The 16,074-nt window shown below is 37.9% G+C and overlaps 2 protein-coding genes across 7 annotated transcripts in view; one reads left to right on the top strand and one right to left on the bottom strand.

The window, feature by feature from the left end:
* Positions 1-5,779: 5,779 nt before the first annotated feature.
* Positions 5,780-11,868, bottom strand: LOC132913024 (bromodomain-containing protein 7). Of its 6 annotated transcripts, none has more exons than XM_060970920.1 (4): positions 11,332-11,868; positions 9,611-9,721; positions 7,086-8,786; positions 5,780-6,981 (listed from the first exon to the last, which is right to left on the bottom strand). In XM_060970920.1, exons 3-4 carry the CDS (start codon positions 8,674-8,676, stop codon positions 6,323-6,325), a joined length of 2,250 nt encoding a protein of 749 aa, XP_060826903.1. In that variant the 5' UTR covers positions 8,677-8,786; positions 9,611-9,721; positions 11,332-11,868; the 3' UTR covers positions 5,780-6,322. The 6 variants fall into 6 exon arrangements, with proteins under 6 accessions (XP_060826903.1, XP_060826902.1, XP_060826900.1 ...); XM_060970919.1 differs by having other exon boundaries at positions 11,450-11,868; XM_060970917.1 differs by lacking the exon at positions 9,611-9,721 and adding an exon at positions 10,340-10,768 and having other exon boundaries at positions 11,332-11,435.
* A 2,539-nt stretch (positions 11,869-14,407) lies between these two features.
* Positions 14,408-16,074, top strand: part of LOC132913073 (solute carrier family 12 member 4) — a 100,248-nt gene continuing 98,581 nt past the window's right edge. Inside the window, exon 1 of the mRNA XM_060971035.1 lies at positions 14,408-15,223. Within this exon, the coding sequence (XP_060827018.1) occupies positions 15,148-15,223 (76 nt within the window). The 5' untranslated portion in view covers positions 14,408-15,147. The remainder of the gene's footprint in view (positions 15,224-16,074) is intronic.

Genomic DNA, 16,074 nt, shown 5'->3' with positions numbered 1-16,074 from the left:
CGCGTCCATGTGCAAACGCCATGCCATAGAATTGGCAAACGAAGCGCAAATTCGATCGTTAAATGTTCTGGAACTCGTACTTCCATCGTGACTTGTTTCAAATTTTTCTGGCAGACAATAATCGTCAAAAAATACTTTCTGCAATTTCCTGGGAATTGTCTCACGAAAAAATAGCGTCTCGTAATGATCACCGAGAGTAATCACTTACGATTAGTCCAACTTGTGTTTTACCGAAGCTACGAGTATCGTAAGTTACAGAGTAAACACGTCGACCAATGAATTTCAGCTTTGTGGCTCGGGGAATTAAGCTGCAACCTGTTTTAATCTGATATTTTAGGCGAAGAGAAGACAGCGATTTAAAAATGTTCGCCACAAAGGGAATTCATTTCCAACAGCTGTAACCTAACGAATACACGAGAAATTATAAAGAACTAATTCTTCTTAAATACGCACCAGATATTATAAAAAAATTCGAAAGATCGATCTTTTATGCGGTGAAAATTCTTCCGCTGGAAAAGTCAAGAAACACAGGCGTGCGTATGTAAGTACGGAAGAGGAAGATGGAGCAGTCTGTGTTCGTAGCAGCCACCTAAATAAAGAGAGCCACGCAATTTCCTGCGCGCTGTAACGTGAATATGATTGCTGCTCGCTTTATAAATGCATTTCAACTACGCTTCTTTGTCGAAGAATATAGCTTTGACGAAAAAGAAGCTTTTGTTGGCTAAAATACACGATGCTCGTAAAGACTCGCTTCTCTATGCGAATCCATTCACTTCCAACGATAAATTTCTCGCCTTAAAAAGATGGAGTAAAGATGATGAATAGCGAATGCGTAAAATTCTAAGAGCTTATAAAACTATATGATGGCGAACAGCGAAGTCGAAGATCGATAATACCAGCGTTAGATGAATCTAGATACGGAAGTTCAAACGCGATGACGCGTTCAATTTTCACGAGAATTTTAATGGAATTGCACGATAGCTTGCGAGAACAAAACAGGATTAAAACGACGAATATCATCCGGCAGCAGAGCGATCCGATTATTACAGTCGATTAGAATCTAAAGCCGCGTTAGGGCTGCTTACACGATTGATAGCATGATTAAATTTGTCGAAACTTGTGCGATATGCGATTATATTTACAACGTCCAAAGTGGAAACTATATAATTATTTATATAAAATTAACGTAGAATTTTGTTGAAAAGTTCGTCGTTAACGATATGACGAATTGGCGCAAATTTTTATATATAAAAATAGTAACCTGATTATCTGGTATTTTTAATGTTAAATAACAATGGGAAATTTGTATATGTAAAACATGCTTGACATTTGTGACAAGATTAAATCAAAAGCTCTTTAAGCAAAATTTGCATTCATAAGGACAGAGATTTTCGTGCGTAATAAATTCATTCCACGTCGATACCGTAATTAATTTGCTAGCTGACCACAGTCTTGTCAGCTTAGGCTCGCTTAATTGAGTTAGTCGTTCATGAATTTATGAGGAATAGTTGTGGATCGGATAGAATCATGCGGTATAATACATCTATACGTGTCTCAGTTTCCAACTATGTATAGTTCTATACTGTGCTGCGTTGATTAATCACGAAATAAATGAATTACATTTGCTGCGCTAATCAGATAAATAAAGCTACGTACGAGTCTATCTGACCTGGCTGACGAGTTAGGTTCCTATTCTACTGCATCAAACGTGTTTTCCTCGTTCGACCTGATATGCTTATATTCTACTTGCTGAAGTACATAGCGTTCAAGCAGTCTGACTAAGCATACCATGTTTCTCCTTATCATTAACATTTTAATTACGAATCACGGAGATAAAACGTTTTCGAGTTAAATATTTACTAACGTTGAATAAATATTTCTCTCGCTTAAATGTTTCATCTTATCACGTTAATTTTAACGATTTATCCATTAACATATTTGTATATACGTACATTACAAGTCGATAGCTGTAGCTATAAGCGAAAAGTATCCACATAATCTCATAACTCAAGCTAAAGTTAAAAATATGGTAGATTCTATGCTCTTACATGTATCTGTTATTTTTCAAAACTTCATTTCTCAACGAAACCCTAATGCTTCTATATTTTATCTGCTTCGTACTTCTTTACCAGATACCATATTTCTTCTCGATTATTCTACAAGCAAATGCTTTGTTCGTAGTTTCGAAAACATCTCCCGATATTTAGAACGAGCACATTTCCTTTAAAGCAATCAGTAATTAATTATCCCGTTTAATCGCCGATCACCGTGATTTGCGTGTACAACTATCTATTTGTCATAGAGGCAAGCATTCGTGACGAGGCGATCGTTGGACCACGCCGATTTTACGCGCCGCCGCCAAAGCAAATTCCCCGAATCCAATATTTCCATTCCGTTGCTCTGTACAATTCAGCAGAATAACGCGTGGATAATGAAGCCTATGTTTTATCGCTACGATAATCAATTTCGACATAGCGGACTCGCTTCTTTGATCATGCCGATCCAATCAAGCTACACGGTTTTCGATAGAAACAGAAACTCGTTCGTCTTCGAAGCAAAATTCCAGTTTCTTTTAAATTCCTTTCGCTTTAGCCGTTTGAGTTTTCCCATCGCTAGAAAGTATCTTAAGCTGGAAGAAAATATGAATTTTATCGTACAATTTTCTTTAGAACACTGAAAGTCTGCTTGTTTGTTGAAAGGAGGGCGAGCTAGAAATATACAAATTCGTAGAAGAACAAACTACGAATTAAAGAACGAAGAATTATGAAAACTGACAAAGAGAAAAGTAAAAAGAGAAACAATTGGTATACAAGCGAGTATGTACTCGCGTATATGTACTAACCGCGGAATTTTAGCTGGCGAACTCGACTAATCACAAATCAGCGTCGTCCTTACATTTTAAAATTTTAAACAGTCTCTCGGATAACTACCTGCGAACTTGGCTGTGGAATTCCCACGTTAGCCAGCCGTCAGGATCTTCTAGAATGTCGTGGGCTGTACCTACGGGGAAACTAATCCGACAAGCTTGAAATATCGTTGGTATATAGTACATAGCCGTGATGAAATTGCGGTCAGGTTCTGTGTAATTGAATCCATGTTTTGCTAAACTTTCCGAATACCTTCGCGTTTATTCCTTTATAATACGGTAATCTCGATAGATTGTTTCCAAACGAATCTAGAGAGCTCTTCGTAAATTTATTCAGCGATATCGATGATTACCTTTTAAAGGATATATGTGCCAGTATTTAAAAATGGCTGAAGAATGACAAAAATAGAGAATAAAAATTGTTCTTTTTCTATCATAGAACTTCCGTATTAAGTTAGCCAAAAATACGAGGCAAGAATTTTATAAAAAATGAAACAGTCTACAAGCGTCGAAATATTACGAATTATTCGATTCACGTGACTCTGTGTAGATTTGCGAATCGAGAAAGATTATGCGCGGAAATGGCGCAAACGTTAATCACGAAGTATCACAGGCAGATATCAAAGAATGATAATTGCTCGGCTCATAGTTGATGGTAACGAGCTTCCGCTCGAAAACCACGCGAGCACACCATTTCCAGGCACACCCCGATGTTTTCGAAAGAACGGAATCGTCGGTTAATTAACCTGTCACGATGCAAACCCGACGACGCTCTCGAGTGCGTTCGTTTCGCCGGGAATTATTATGGCCCGTGTCACAGTTGGAGTGAGAATCTTAAATCGAATCGTTTCCTTCGCCGAAATCGAAATCGCGATCATCTTGAAAATCGTTATCCACGAAATACGTCGTCAAAATTGGCGTCTCCAAACGCCCGATTAAATTAAATCCCGGACCATGGAAGAAGGCAAACTTCGTTATCGGAATGTTTTATTTACGTTACGGCGTCGTGACGTCGAAATGAAATTTAAACACATCCGGGGATCTCAATCGTCGAATATCTCGCTTGATTACCGTTTCAGGAAAGAAACTCAAAAAAAAAAAAAAGCGAGAATTTAACAAGTATCGTAGTTTAAATATTACGTTTGCCTATGGATGAAAAGTTTGATGTGAACTAGGAAGCAAAACGTAAGGAAATAATGTTAAAACAAACGGAACTCTGGAATATTTCACGATCGATTGGAGAGTGTTTGAAAACAAAATTGAAATTCGATGAAAAATTCCAATATTTAGTTTCAGCACGAAGCGTTCGGCGAAAATAAATACGAATAAAAAAAGGAAAGTGGAATGAAACAACATCGAACACATTTGTGAAACTGTTGTTTCACAGTAATTTTTTTAATTTGCACGTTAAAACACTAATGGAAAAATTAATCGGTCGTGCTAGCGGTAAAGAGATTTGGCTCGCAATAAACGTAGCTAATCGAGTTTCTAGTTTTCCGTACTCGAACTTGTCTATTTCGTTATAACGACGTAATTACAGTGACTCATACTTATATCGGATGCACTTATACCACGCAATTTTCATATTAGCCTACGCTTTACCGGCGTAATCCTATTATCGAACAACTACAACTCCCGTACTTGCTACTGTATGTTATTCCTACGCGCTCGTCCCTCGGAATATCGCATTACATCGCTGGAATCGACTAGGTCGCGAGCTTTGCGCTTCATACGTTGCGTAAATAACATTTCTATACAATGCGAAAAAGGAAGTAGTTTCGCTGTTACCGTTAAAAAGCATTAGAGGATATATTGGTTCCATTAAAGTAGAACGCGGTTTAGGACTTTTCAAGTGATGCATCAAACATCTCGTGGATCTGATTATGAATTTCATAGAAATAGATTGGTAATATTTTAAATCATAAAGATAATTGAAACGAAAATTGGAAAATAAGAACCTTATTTTATGTAAAGTGAACATCTCACACTACGCATAACCTTATTTCTATGTAAGATGTAAACGAAGTATATACACAATACAGAAAAAGTTTCAAAAATAATATAAAACAAATATATATATATATATATAGAGAGAGAGAGAGAGAGAGAAAGATAATTACCTTTTCCGTTTCATGGTAAACGAAAGAAAATTGTTCACTTGTCACGTCACAAATTACACACATTTGTAAGGAGACTTTTATTCAAACCAACATGGCGATCTTATGTTTTCGCGCGAGAAATTAAGAACAATTTGAATTCCTTTCTAGAAAGTCAATGATTGGTGGAAAAGTGTCCGCTGGCGCTACCGTACGGTAAAATATAGTACTATGTGCGCGAATTGTACGTGTTAGAATCTGCGATATTTTAATGTTAAATTTTGTCATTAAATAAAAAAAAAGTATTTTTCCTGCTTTTATGATGTTCGTTTACGCCAGAAAAATATACGGGGTAAGTTTTTCATATAAATTAACGCCTTAGCTTTAATTTTGTCATATTAATTTGTATTTGAAATACGCATTTCGAACAACTGCCTATTCTATCGTCTCCCATCAATTTGAAATAAAATAGAAATGATAGATGATGAATACATGATAAAGTAGTGTTTATACAATGGGCATTTACAGTTATTTAACGAACAAGATAGTGATATGTAACGATCGACCATTATTTGCTGAATTTTTGTCACTTTTTTGCTTTTATTGCCATGCGCGTTATATTCGTAATGGCTAACGGTTATATTGAACAAACTGTACAAAAGTTCAAATATTTTATTTACACAAAGACCTTTTTTCATTTCTTGTTCTATTTCATTTTTTTTTTTTATAAATTGATCGATATAAAAAGATATGAAAGCTTGAAACTAAGAACAATATTTTTTATATTTATCATGAAGTGTAAAAGAAAATACAGGAATTGTTTTTAAAAATACACTTTATGAATATTTACAAGTCCACATTTTTTCATTTTAAAATAGAAATGACAATTCATTATTTCATGATTTACCGAGTAATTTAACAATGGGAAGATTGAATTTCATATAAACAAATTGTATATTTTAATAATTCCGTTTGCGTAACATTTTATCAGTAATTAATTATAATTACACCTTGAACAATATTTTTTAAAAATAAAAACAAAAATAAGCAAGTTTTATTAAAACATGTTCTTTCATGATTTCAATTGAATAATTTCACAGTATACAACGTTAAAATTTTATAAAGCTTCGTATAATATAATTTGTTACGCAAACTTCATAAATAATGTACATATATGTATATTTTGAAGGGAAATAACTGCCATGTTGATTGAAATACAGAACGTTACACAATACCATCTTATTTACTAATTGTGGGTGGTATTAAACTGACGTTAAATCTACTGTATATATCTAATAAAATGTACAACCTATAGAAGGTAAATTTTAATAAAAACCATATATCTCAAGATTCGTACATACTAAGATTCGGATAAAATATCCTCCAAAGTTTTATCGTCATGGAGTGGTGAGTGTCCTAATGTAGGATCGCTCTCTAGAAATTCTCGAAGCTCCGATTCTAAATCTGGTACCGCAGAAGTCTCTGACGTACTCAATAAAGACGGAGGAGTCTGATTATGCGTCATACCGATCTGTATCTGAATAGGTGGTTGATTCGTATTCACGATATTAATTGATTGATTTTGTTGACTGGTTGGACTGAGTAAATTAGTATTCTGAATCGGTGACGGAGCCGATAACAGATTCGACGGGACTTGATTGTTACTAGTTTGCGATAAGAGATTGTTTTCCGCAACGATGGTTGGATTATGCGTGATCGGTTCTACTTCCATGGGTTCTGGTCCACCAAGAGGTGCTATGCCCATAGCTCTTCGCAAGCCGTCTACGGGAGCAATAGCTGAGGGAGGAAGTTTCTTAGCTATTTCCGTTAAATTGTCTGTAATTTTGTCGGCTATCATTACTTCCGCCTCCGATGCTTTAGTAACATTTGACAAATGAGCGGGCGGTGGAGCCGAGAGTCGTTCGTGTTGCACCTGCTTTAAACGACTTAACATCTGGGACGTATCGTCCAATCGATTCTGTAAAGTTGTACGCTCCTCGTTCAGTTTCAATTCCTCCTCTACAAAAAATAAAATAAAATTACAGATGTTATTACGAGTAAGTACCCATTTAGTCCTAAGTAAGTTATTATAGATACTCCAATTTTTTCTAAAGTATAATTACCCATATTCTCCAAAAAATTAACATCAATTCCTAATTCTGACAACGTCTTCAGTTGGTCGATATCAACTTTAACATTGTCTAAAGCTGGAATATTACGAATAACATCTTGCATAGGCTTCTCTAATAAATGCTTTATCTTTTCTTCTTCCTCTTTGAGTCTTCGCTTTTCCTCAAGGAACTTCTTAGTCTTTCTGTGATCTCCTCCTGTCAGGATATCCAACAGATCGTCGACCATAGTTAACGTATAATCACAGTCTTTAGCAAAGTCTAATATGGATTCTGCATATTGTACAGCAGTCTCATCGCCATATGTCTGATACACCAAGTCTGTTTCCTCCTTTGTCAGATTAGCGAACGTGGAATCGTAACTTGGAGCATAAGAACCAAAGGCACCGTAATATAAAGGTTTAACTGGTTTAGACATATTTCTCCTATCTTCTCGGAATCCTGCTAACGCTCCTGTACCATGATTCAATTTACCTATAAGCTGCACTAATGACACCGGTCTTTGATTAGTTCCTGGAATCACACCGTCTCCCGGCACTATGATCTGTAAACTAGTAGTTCCGTCTTTCTTTTGTCTAAGGAAACCCATCTTGGAATTCAACCTTTTCAACGTTAACTTGTCCGATGCTACTTTCGCGGCTCCTCGGGCTTGTTTTAAGATTTCATCCGGCGTCATATCATCCGGAATGGCTTCAAATTTACCTAAATTTGCTAATCTCATTTTCCTTTGGTTCTCTTTTCGAAGTTCTTCTGCCTCTTCGTTACGTTCCTCCTGTTCCCGTTCCCGTTCGATTTGCTCCTCTGTTACGGGAACGTCTGGATTATTAGGATCTTCTGTACCCAATTCAAACCCAAGCTCCTCTTTTGAGATATCCTGCATGTAAGTTAGTACAGGTCTTAATTGACGAAGTTTTTCAGGTGTAACCATTTTTAGGCCAACATGCAATAATTTCTTTGCTGCCTTGTAATAAATTGTATCTGGGTGGTTATAAGTAGTAGCATTATCACACATTAGTTTAAAATCATCTACGAATTCGTTTAAGTTTTGATAACTATTATCGTCTATTTTCTGCTTTATAGTACTGAAATCCATAGGATTAGTAATGATCTGAGAGTATCCCGGTGCAATACTATCTGTGACCGGCCAAGCAAAAAATTGCTGCGGGTCACGTTTCTCCATTGACCTAAGAAGATGTTCCAATAGTCGTTGAAGAGGTGTACGTTCAGCAATTTTCCTAAGTACACAAGTTCTAGGCTCACGATGTGGAGAAAGAGAGTTAATATGGGTAGTAACACCAACTCGGTGTTCCCCACTAGACGGTGGCCTTGGAGGTAACAATTGATGATTAGGAATCTTTTTAGGGATTTCTGCTAAACTTTCATCGGCATCTCCCACCGATTCTTGACTGGATTCCTCTCTTCTCCTCTTTTTATCTTTGTGGTGATGCTTGTGTCTTTTATCCTTCTTTTTCTTTTTCTTCTTGAGCTTTTTATGCCCTACGTATCTATCATATTCAGATTCTTGTGTTACAGAACAGTTGAGACCCAACTGTTGTTGGTAGACACCCAAATGTTGGGACAACATTGTTGTCTGGCTAGGGAATTCGTTCCCGTATTCAGGTGTCCCACTGCTACCTCCAACCTTCAAAATTAACTTCAAGGTACGGGGTTTATCCGTGCTTGTATACTGCCCTTCTGTTAAAAAAGAAATGGCAAATTATTTGCAAGAAATTAAGATTACTTGTATATATATATATATATATATATATATACTATATATATACTAAATATGTATGAAGACATCAAAGCATTAAGCTATACATAATAACTAGTGCATGCAACAAAGATGTCTTGCAGAAAATCAAACAGAAGTGCAGAATAACAGCGTAATAGTGTTGTAATGTAAAAATATGGTGCTAAATATTACATTAAATAATCTTGCAGGGTTATGAAAAAATAAGTATAATTTTGAATTAATAAAAATCTACAGGATATTAACAGAAAGGTAGAAGGAGATGTTGATAATAATGATAATAAAGATGATTTTATAACAGGACAGTGACCTTGTTTTCACATTCAACAAACTGGAAGCGAGATGGAAGTAGCTCGACTTAAATTAAATAAACCTTGATAGAGAAGTATGCAATAAAATAATTACTGTTGTATGAACCAACTGAATCTGCAGGAATAATCAAGGAAGGAACAACTTTTGAAATTGAAAATACCCCGTAACGAGGTAAAGCAAAAGCACATGGCCTTTCTGATGCCATAATACATAACAGCGAGGGATCTAAGTGATTGAAGTGCAACAGATATTCCATGTATCCTAGATGAATACCCACAAAATATTTATAGCAAAAATTGTAACAAATTTGTCTCATCACAGATCTTGTTGCACTTCAACTAATTTTAATAGACAAAAAAAGAACTAAAAGGGTTTGGGACATCTGAGTAATTTTGGAAGCACAGCTAGTTTCTGTCGTGCAACCAGTCCATGTCTGTTGTTACACGTCACTTACTTCCACGTCGCACCTGTTGCTGTGGAACCTTCGTTTATACTTTTGAATCCACCTTACTTCTACTCCAACCTCACTCTCAGTTTGTCCGTGGTGAAAACGTAGTCAACATTCCTGTGCATCATTAAACTATGAGTACAAAAAGGATTCCAATGAAAATGTTCAAGAATTTTAACCAATTAAGGTCCTCGTACTGTGTCAATCTCCATACCTTGAGCACATTTGTATTTATGGATGATCTTTTCATTTGAATCCTCAGGTAATCGACACAAATGTCAACACTATAGAATTACATTCAGTGAAATATTCCAATAATATAAAAATTGGCAAGTGATAGCAAATAGAGAAACATTAAAAATGAGAAAAAACGAAATATTTAAGAAATCAAAAATACTCATTGCTGCGATCTACAATGTGTCGAAAAAGAAAGCTTCAAAATACTGTATAAAACGAAAACACCTGATAACGTGGCAACAAACTGTCGACACGAGTATGATTCGATTAACAAATGTAAAAACAAATATTGCAGGAACGATAATCGGTGCGTTTTTGCAATTCGACGCGCGTTTCGTATTTTGCTAGGAACACAGTGTACGGCATTTTGTACTGTTCAAAACGCGGAACATAATAATGCGGCGACCTATGATGCCATTGATGATGTTAAGGAATAATTAAAAGTGATCAGAAACGATAAAACGATCGAGATACACCGGATTTAGTCCTGATCCTCACCTTCGTGCCTTTCGCGCTTGTGCTTTTTATGCTTCTTCGAGCCCATGGTTTGCACGTTGGCTCACAGCCTGATAGAATATTCTAACGATAAATAGTAAACACTACGTCGTAAAACAGTACGGAACGCGGTTTGTGAGAGTACCGCGCTCCGTTACATGCATAAGCAATACGGCGGCAGCCATTGAAGACGTCACAGAACTCCAAGCCCTGCCAAGCCGTTATGGTAGATGCATGTCTTTCGTTCCCCCGGTCCAACGTTTATTGGCCAGCTGCCCTGTCATGGCGACGCGTCGTTCGAAGAAGCGCGTATTACAAATGCGGTCGAATATAAATTTATCATTTTCCATTTATATTAAAACATCGAAAACTTGATTTTATGCTTTTCAAGATACTCTCTTTGTAACGCTCAGCAGGTATCAAATTTTTTTTCTATATCAACAAATTAATTACGAAAAATTTAAACAACGCCAGCGTACCTGAACATTTTGAAATATGTAGAGTAAAAAATTATAAATTATATTTATAGCTTTAGATTTGAACTAACATTAATTTACACTTAATTTCTAATTTTATTGTATTTAACTAAACTCTATCCTGTTTCGAAATACATAAATAAATATTAAAAAATTCCGCCATAATATTTTCGACTGCATTTAATTAAAAAGAAAAAGCACTCGATATCGAATCGATAAGAAGATGACTACTTCGTTAATTTTTTGCAACTGAGAAAGTAATGGAACCTAATGGAACAAGAAAAGCTCAATCGCTTTATAGTAAATCGAATTTCACAAGCAAACACGATGACATTCTCAATAATTACACTAACAAAATCAAAAATTCTATAGATAGAAAATTATTTCTCCCGGAACAGGATTCCATGATATCTGTAACTTCTACATACACAGACGATCCAGGGAAACATTGTGTATGGAGCTTTAAAGGCGAAAGGCGCTTCCTAACCTACAAAAGACGCTTGAAGTAGTAGCACTTACCGTACACCGAGGAACGAGACACTCGACCGTATTCACAGGCACGCTTTACCGTACAAGATTGCCCCACTAAATGAGCATACACTATGGCGAATTTTTATTGAAATATCCAGAAACTTACCGCGGCGTCGACGAACCCAGCCGCGATGCAATTAAAGGGGCAAACGATCAGCTGTTTCGGTAAAACGTCGAGCGGAACAGAGAGAGAAAGAGAAATGTGTTTTCTCGGTGGCACCGAAAAAAAAATTCACACACAACAGCACAGATGTGTCGTCTTCCCCTGCGATACACTGTATCTCGAACGTTAAGGAGCATCGACCAGCCAATTCCTGTTTGTGCCTCCCTTCGAATCTCTTGTATTCGTTCAGAATATACCGAACAGAAGCTCGCCGACCTTAAGTGAACAAGGATCGGAAAATTCCCAACGTTTCACTGACCTCTGATTCCTTTCAGCATCTTTATTTTACGTTTTATTGTCGCGAAACATGTACATTGTCCTTGATTTTAACATTTGTCGCTATTTGAGTTAAGGATGCAATAGACATTTGGACATTGCATTTAAACCGAGTAATCGATAAACTATCTGCGGCACTCGAATCTGCTGCGCTTTTGAAAATATGTCGCAAACGGAGCACTTATATATGTACACATATATATCTATATCTGTATGCAAGTATAGATTGTCGAGTCGCACAAAAGCAACGATAGTGACAATGGATTTGCATTATCAATGGAACGCGAAAATACGCGAAAGCCAGAGACTTCACGGATTTTAACTTAAGCCTTAGCTTCTGCATTAAAGTAGCGCACTTTACCGATCTCCATGCATTTGAAATGCTGATGCGATTTTTCTTGCGATTGAAATAGCTTACGGACGTATGATGCCGGATCCTAGGTTTGCTAATATCCAACTACTTGTCACGAGCTCCTTATATTCTGCAGCGTCGAATTTAAAGTCGTAAATCGTGACCTCTTTACAGAGGAAGATATTTGTGCGAAAAATAAAATACATCGTAACGTGCACATAGAAACACAATCCACCTTCAGTTACACTTTTATTTCTCTCTGTGTTAGTCCTTATAAAGAAGAGACGCTTCTTGAATATCAGTCGTTGGATAGTTTTTCTATTAATGCAAAATAGTTTTTACTTGCCGCTGATAGTAGAACAAATTTTCAAGACTCTCAATCACATGTTCGTGATATGCACAACCTTTGAAATCTACACGCCCTTCAACGTCATGTTGCTCTTTCAAGGGCCGTATATCACTAGCAACATTCACGGTATCATCTCGTTGAAATGCCGCTAAATTGAGATAACATTTCAATGGGTAATTAAATTGTACGATACAAAGAAAGACCAAATTACGTCCGATAAGAATTCAGCAATTTAGAATAAACAGCATGTTGTAATTTACGATGTTGAACGAAGCGATAAGTATACAAAACATAATGCGCGTGTTAGATAGATAGGTAGTAACTTCCACTTTCATAGTTTGGCTTTATTTTGCAAATTAAGATTGTCTGTCTGTGTATCGTTAACCCTTTGGGAAGGACTCGAGATGCAAAGCAGTACACGCAGTGGAATTTTCCCGAAGGAGAGGTTTCCGTTTCCTGCTGCCACCTAGAACAGGATACAGGCAACCGATGAAGTTGTGTGATTACTCACCGTATTGTGGCTGAAAATGTAGCAATTCGGTTACTGTTGTGTTATCACCGTAGCACAACAGCGTAACTCTGAAATACAGAATACTCATGCCTGCATACAATGTATAATGCATTCACGCGATCCATGGGAGCGTATATATGAATATATGTATGTACCTTTGAATAATCAGATATAAATTTTGCTCTTTGCAGAATTTACGCGTGACGATCATTTTTTCGATCATCGATCGATTCTGAGTATTAACACACTCGATAATCACTTCAATATCGGCCAGATAAAAATCCAATTGGTAATTACTCGTTTAAGCATTCCGAGGCGCACTTAAAGAGATTCCATGATAATCAATACTCACGCGCCAAAGTCCTTTTCGGTTTTTCTGCGGCGAAACCATGGCTGCATATCCATTTGAATTGTAAATACGTATGTGTATGCATAAAGGCCGGAAATGAAAGTGGCTCATTTTCGTTAGGGACATTGATCACGAGTATCGAAATTCGAGAAGTTCTCTTTGGGATCTTCTTTGTTAAAGCGCGAAACTGGCAAAGGAGGATGGTATATCGTGATGTAGTTACGGTCCTGGAAAAAGCCGGTGCGGATACACGCATACACGTGGCCACGCTCATGTATCGTCCGTGGCAATAACTCCACGATTTATCGTCGCGCACGCTTTGTCAAAAGTTTCGAGTATGTAGCAATTGGTAGGACAAACTGTATCGCAGTTGCAGCTGTATGTCGGAGATTAATAATTTCGTTCTGAATTGCTTATGATTAAATTAATTGAATTCCGGTAATTTGCTGGAGTGATATAATTCTGGAGAAGGAAGATTTTGGAGCATAGCCAAGAAACATACGATAACATTCGACTTTCCTCTACTTTTATCACGCTTAAACTATCTCAGAACGATCTTACGACTCTTTTTTATAATAACGAAGGTCGTATAACCTTATCGTTTATACTCTGCTTTTTATCTTATCCAAACGTGATCTTTCGAATCGCTCTTTAACAAATAGTACTAATTACCGCTCCACATATTGATTCGCAGTAGTCATATACTTTACTCCAAACTATAGTTTGGTCGGAAAGTTGTGTCTCAAAATTTGGATTATATATTTATAACTTTATTTATTAACACGACAACCTTCTCAGTATAAGAAACTAACATGTTAATATCTTTCAGGTTTTCAGTGTCCTGGCAACGTAACGCTCCTCCTACTATCGTTCGATGAAGGCCAATGGCGGACTAAAGAGGGTTGTTTCGCTATTGGTACGATCCTGGGGAAAGCCGGTTGCATGCACGCACACGTGGGTGCTCTGGTTGCGGCGCTCGACAGTCGGCAAAAGCGTTCTATCGAGGGGCCCCCTGGCGTATACGCGTGCACACACGCGTGAGTATCTTACACATATAAAACAGCCGATCAGACTGAAGTCACGAGTAGAGTCCTTGTGTCAGCGCAGCAGGCACAGACGGTATCCTAAACGGAGTGCGGTCGTTGCTCACGAAGAAGCGGAAGAAAGACAGAAATAAGGATACATATAGAGACGTGCCCTAACACGCGGGTCTGTGGAGAGTAGTATACCCCTCCGTTGGCGAGTTTACGGGCGACCAGACGCGGCGTTATCGCATACAACACGCGTTGCACGCTCGTCCGGGATTCAGCAGCGAGCGGCTCGACAAAACGTGCGAGACACGAGACGCGAGGCGCGGCTGTGGCGTGCACACATCCGTAGGTGTGATAAAGACATTCGATAGAGAACACACGAACGCACGCTCTCGTTTCTGTAATTTCTGTTTCTTTCCCACCTACGATCAGTTGTAGTTGCTACGTTCTCCCTCCCTTTCGTACTCGCTCTTTTATTGTCCCTCTTGCACGCTCTGTGTCTGGTCGTCTGTCTGTTTCTCGTGGTGTTGTCAGTGGCACACAGTCACAGCACGGCTACCAGAAGCCTGTAACACCGCACCGGCGAATGGAGAACGCGTTCACCAATCATCGTAAACGAAAGTGCGGGTGTTTCGTCGTTAACCAGCATCCCCGGCTAACTTATTGCGCGGTTCGCGTTAATCGAGAATAAACGGTGTGCGCATCGAGCAACCGGAGGTGAAGAGATCGTTTGGTGTTGTTTTGGTGGTGGTGTTCGTTGAGGATAACGAAGAATGGATCGTTTCCGAGTTACACCGGCCAATAATACGTCGCAATACGCGCCGCATCAACAACCATCGCTGGACTATGGTAAGTGCTTGTTTTTATTCAGTTTTTTGCTCCACACGTGTGATCAAAAGGTTAAACATACAAGTGAACGCGAGAGAGTTGCTTCGTTTACGATTACGCTCGGATATGCATGTCGCGTTACACGAGAGAAATTTTGCAAGCGATAATCCAGCTACCTGTTCAAAACATACACACACACGCACACGCATGCGCGCGCATACGTAATACCCCATAATTTACATATCCCGGAGCAATCGACTAAGGTTTCCCTGAGTAATTTTCACCAATCTCACACGATTGTGCTGAGTCGTTAACGTAACTATAAATTTGCGCAGAAGACCGAATATTTTCTACTTTAACGGTGTTAGAAATATATCCGTTGAAACGCTGAGCAGAGTTCCACTCTGCAAAGGTTTTCGCGTCAAGGTCGATCGATCTTCCCGGAGGCCCACCACCAGCAAGCATGCGATAAATTTCTGAAATGAAACGATTAATTAAGAAAATTAGTCCCTCCGTATTTTTCATCCAAATTTCCGTCAGACAATGTCGATACTGTTATTTGCGAATTTAACTCCTTCGCTATTGACTACATTTATTATCTATCGTTCGAGTCATCCCCAAGATCGAAAGACCGGTATCTTTCCACTTCTTTTCTTAGCAAGAACGACGATAGTTCCTATTCGATATAAATAATTCCTCTTACATTTGGATAATTATTCCTCGAAGATATTCAACTTGAAAGAATCGAACACTGGCTTCGAAACGAATATGGAAGACGCGCGGTACTTGGCGCCTACACATTATCATCTGTATTAATTTAGAAGATGGTTAAACAAGTTTAAAATGAACGACGGCTATCGATGCGACGGCTA

Source organism: Bombus pascuorum, chromosome 12 (genome assembly GCF_905332965.1).
Source record: "Bombus pascuorum chromosome 12, iyBomPasc1.1, whole genome shotgun sequence".
Taxonomy (NCBI): domain Eukaryota; kingdom Metazoa; phylum Arthropoda; class Insecta; order Hymenoptera; family Apidae; genus Bombus; species Bombus pascuorum.
The sequence above is the reverse complement of the archived record's forward strand: the minus strand, read 5'-3'. Positions and strand labels throughout refer to the sequence as shown.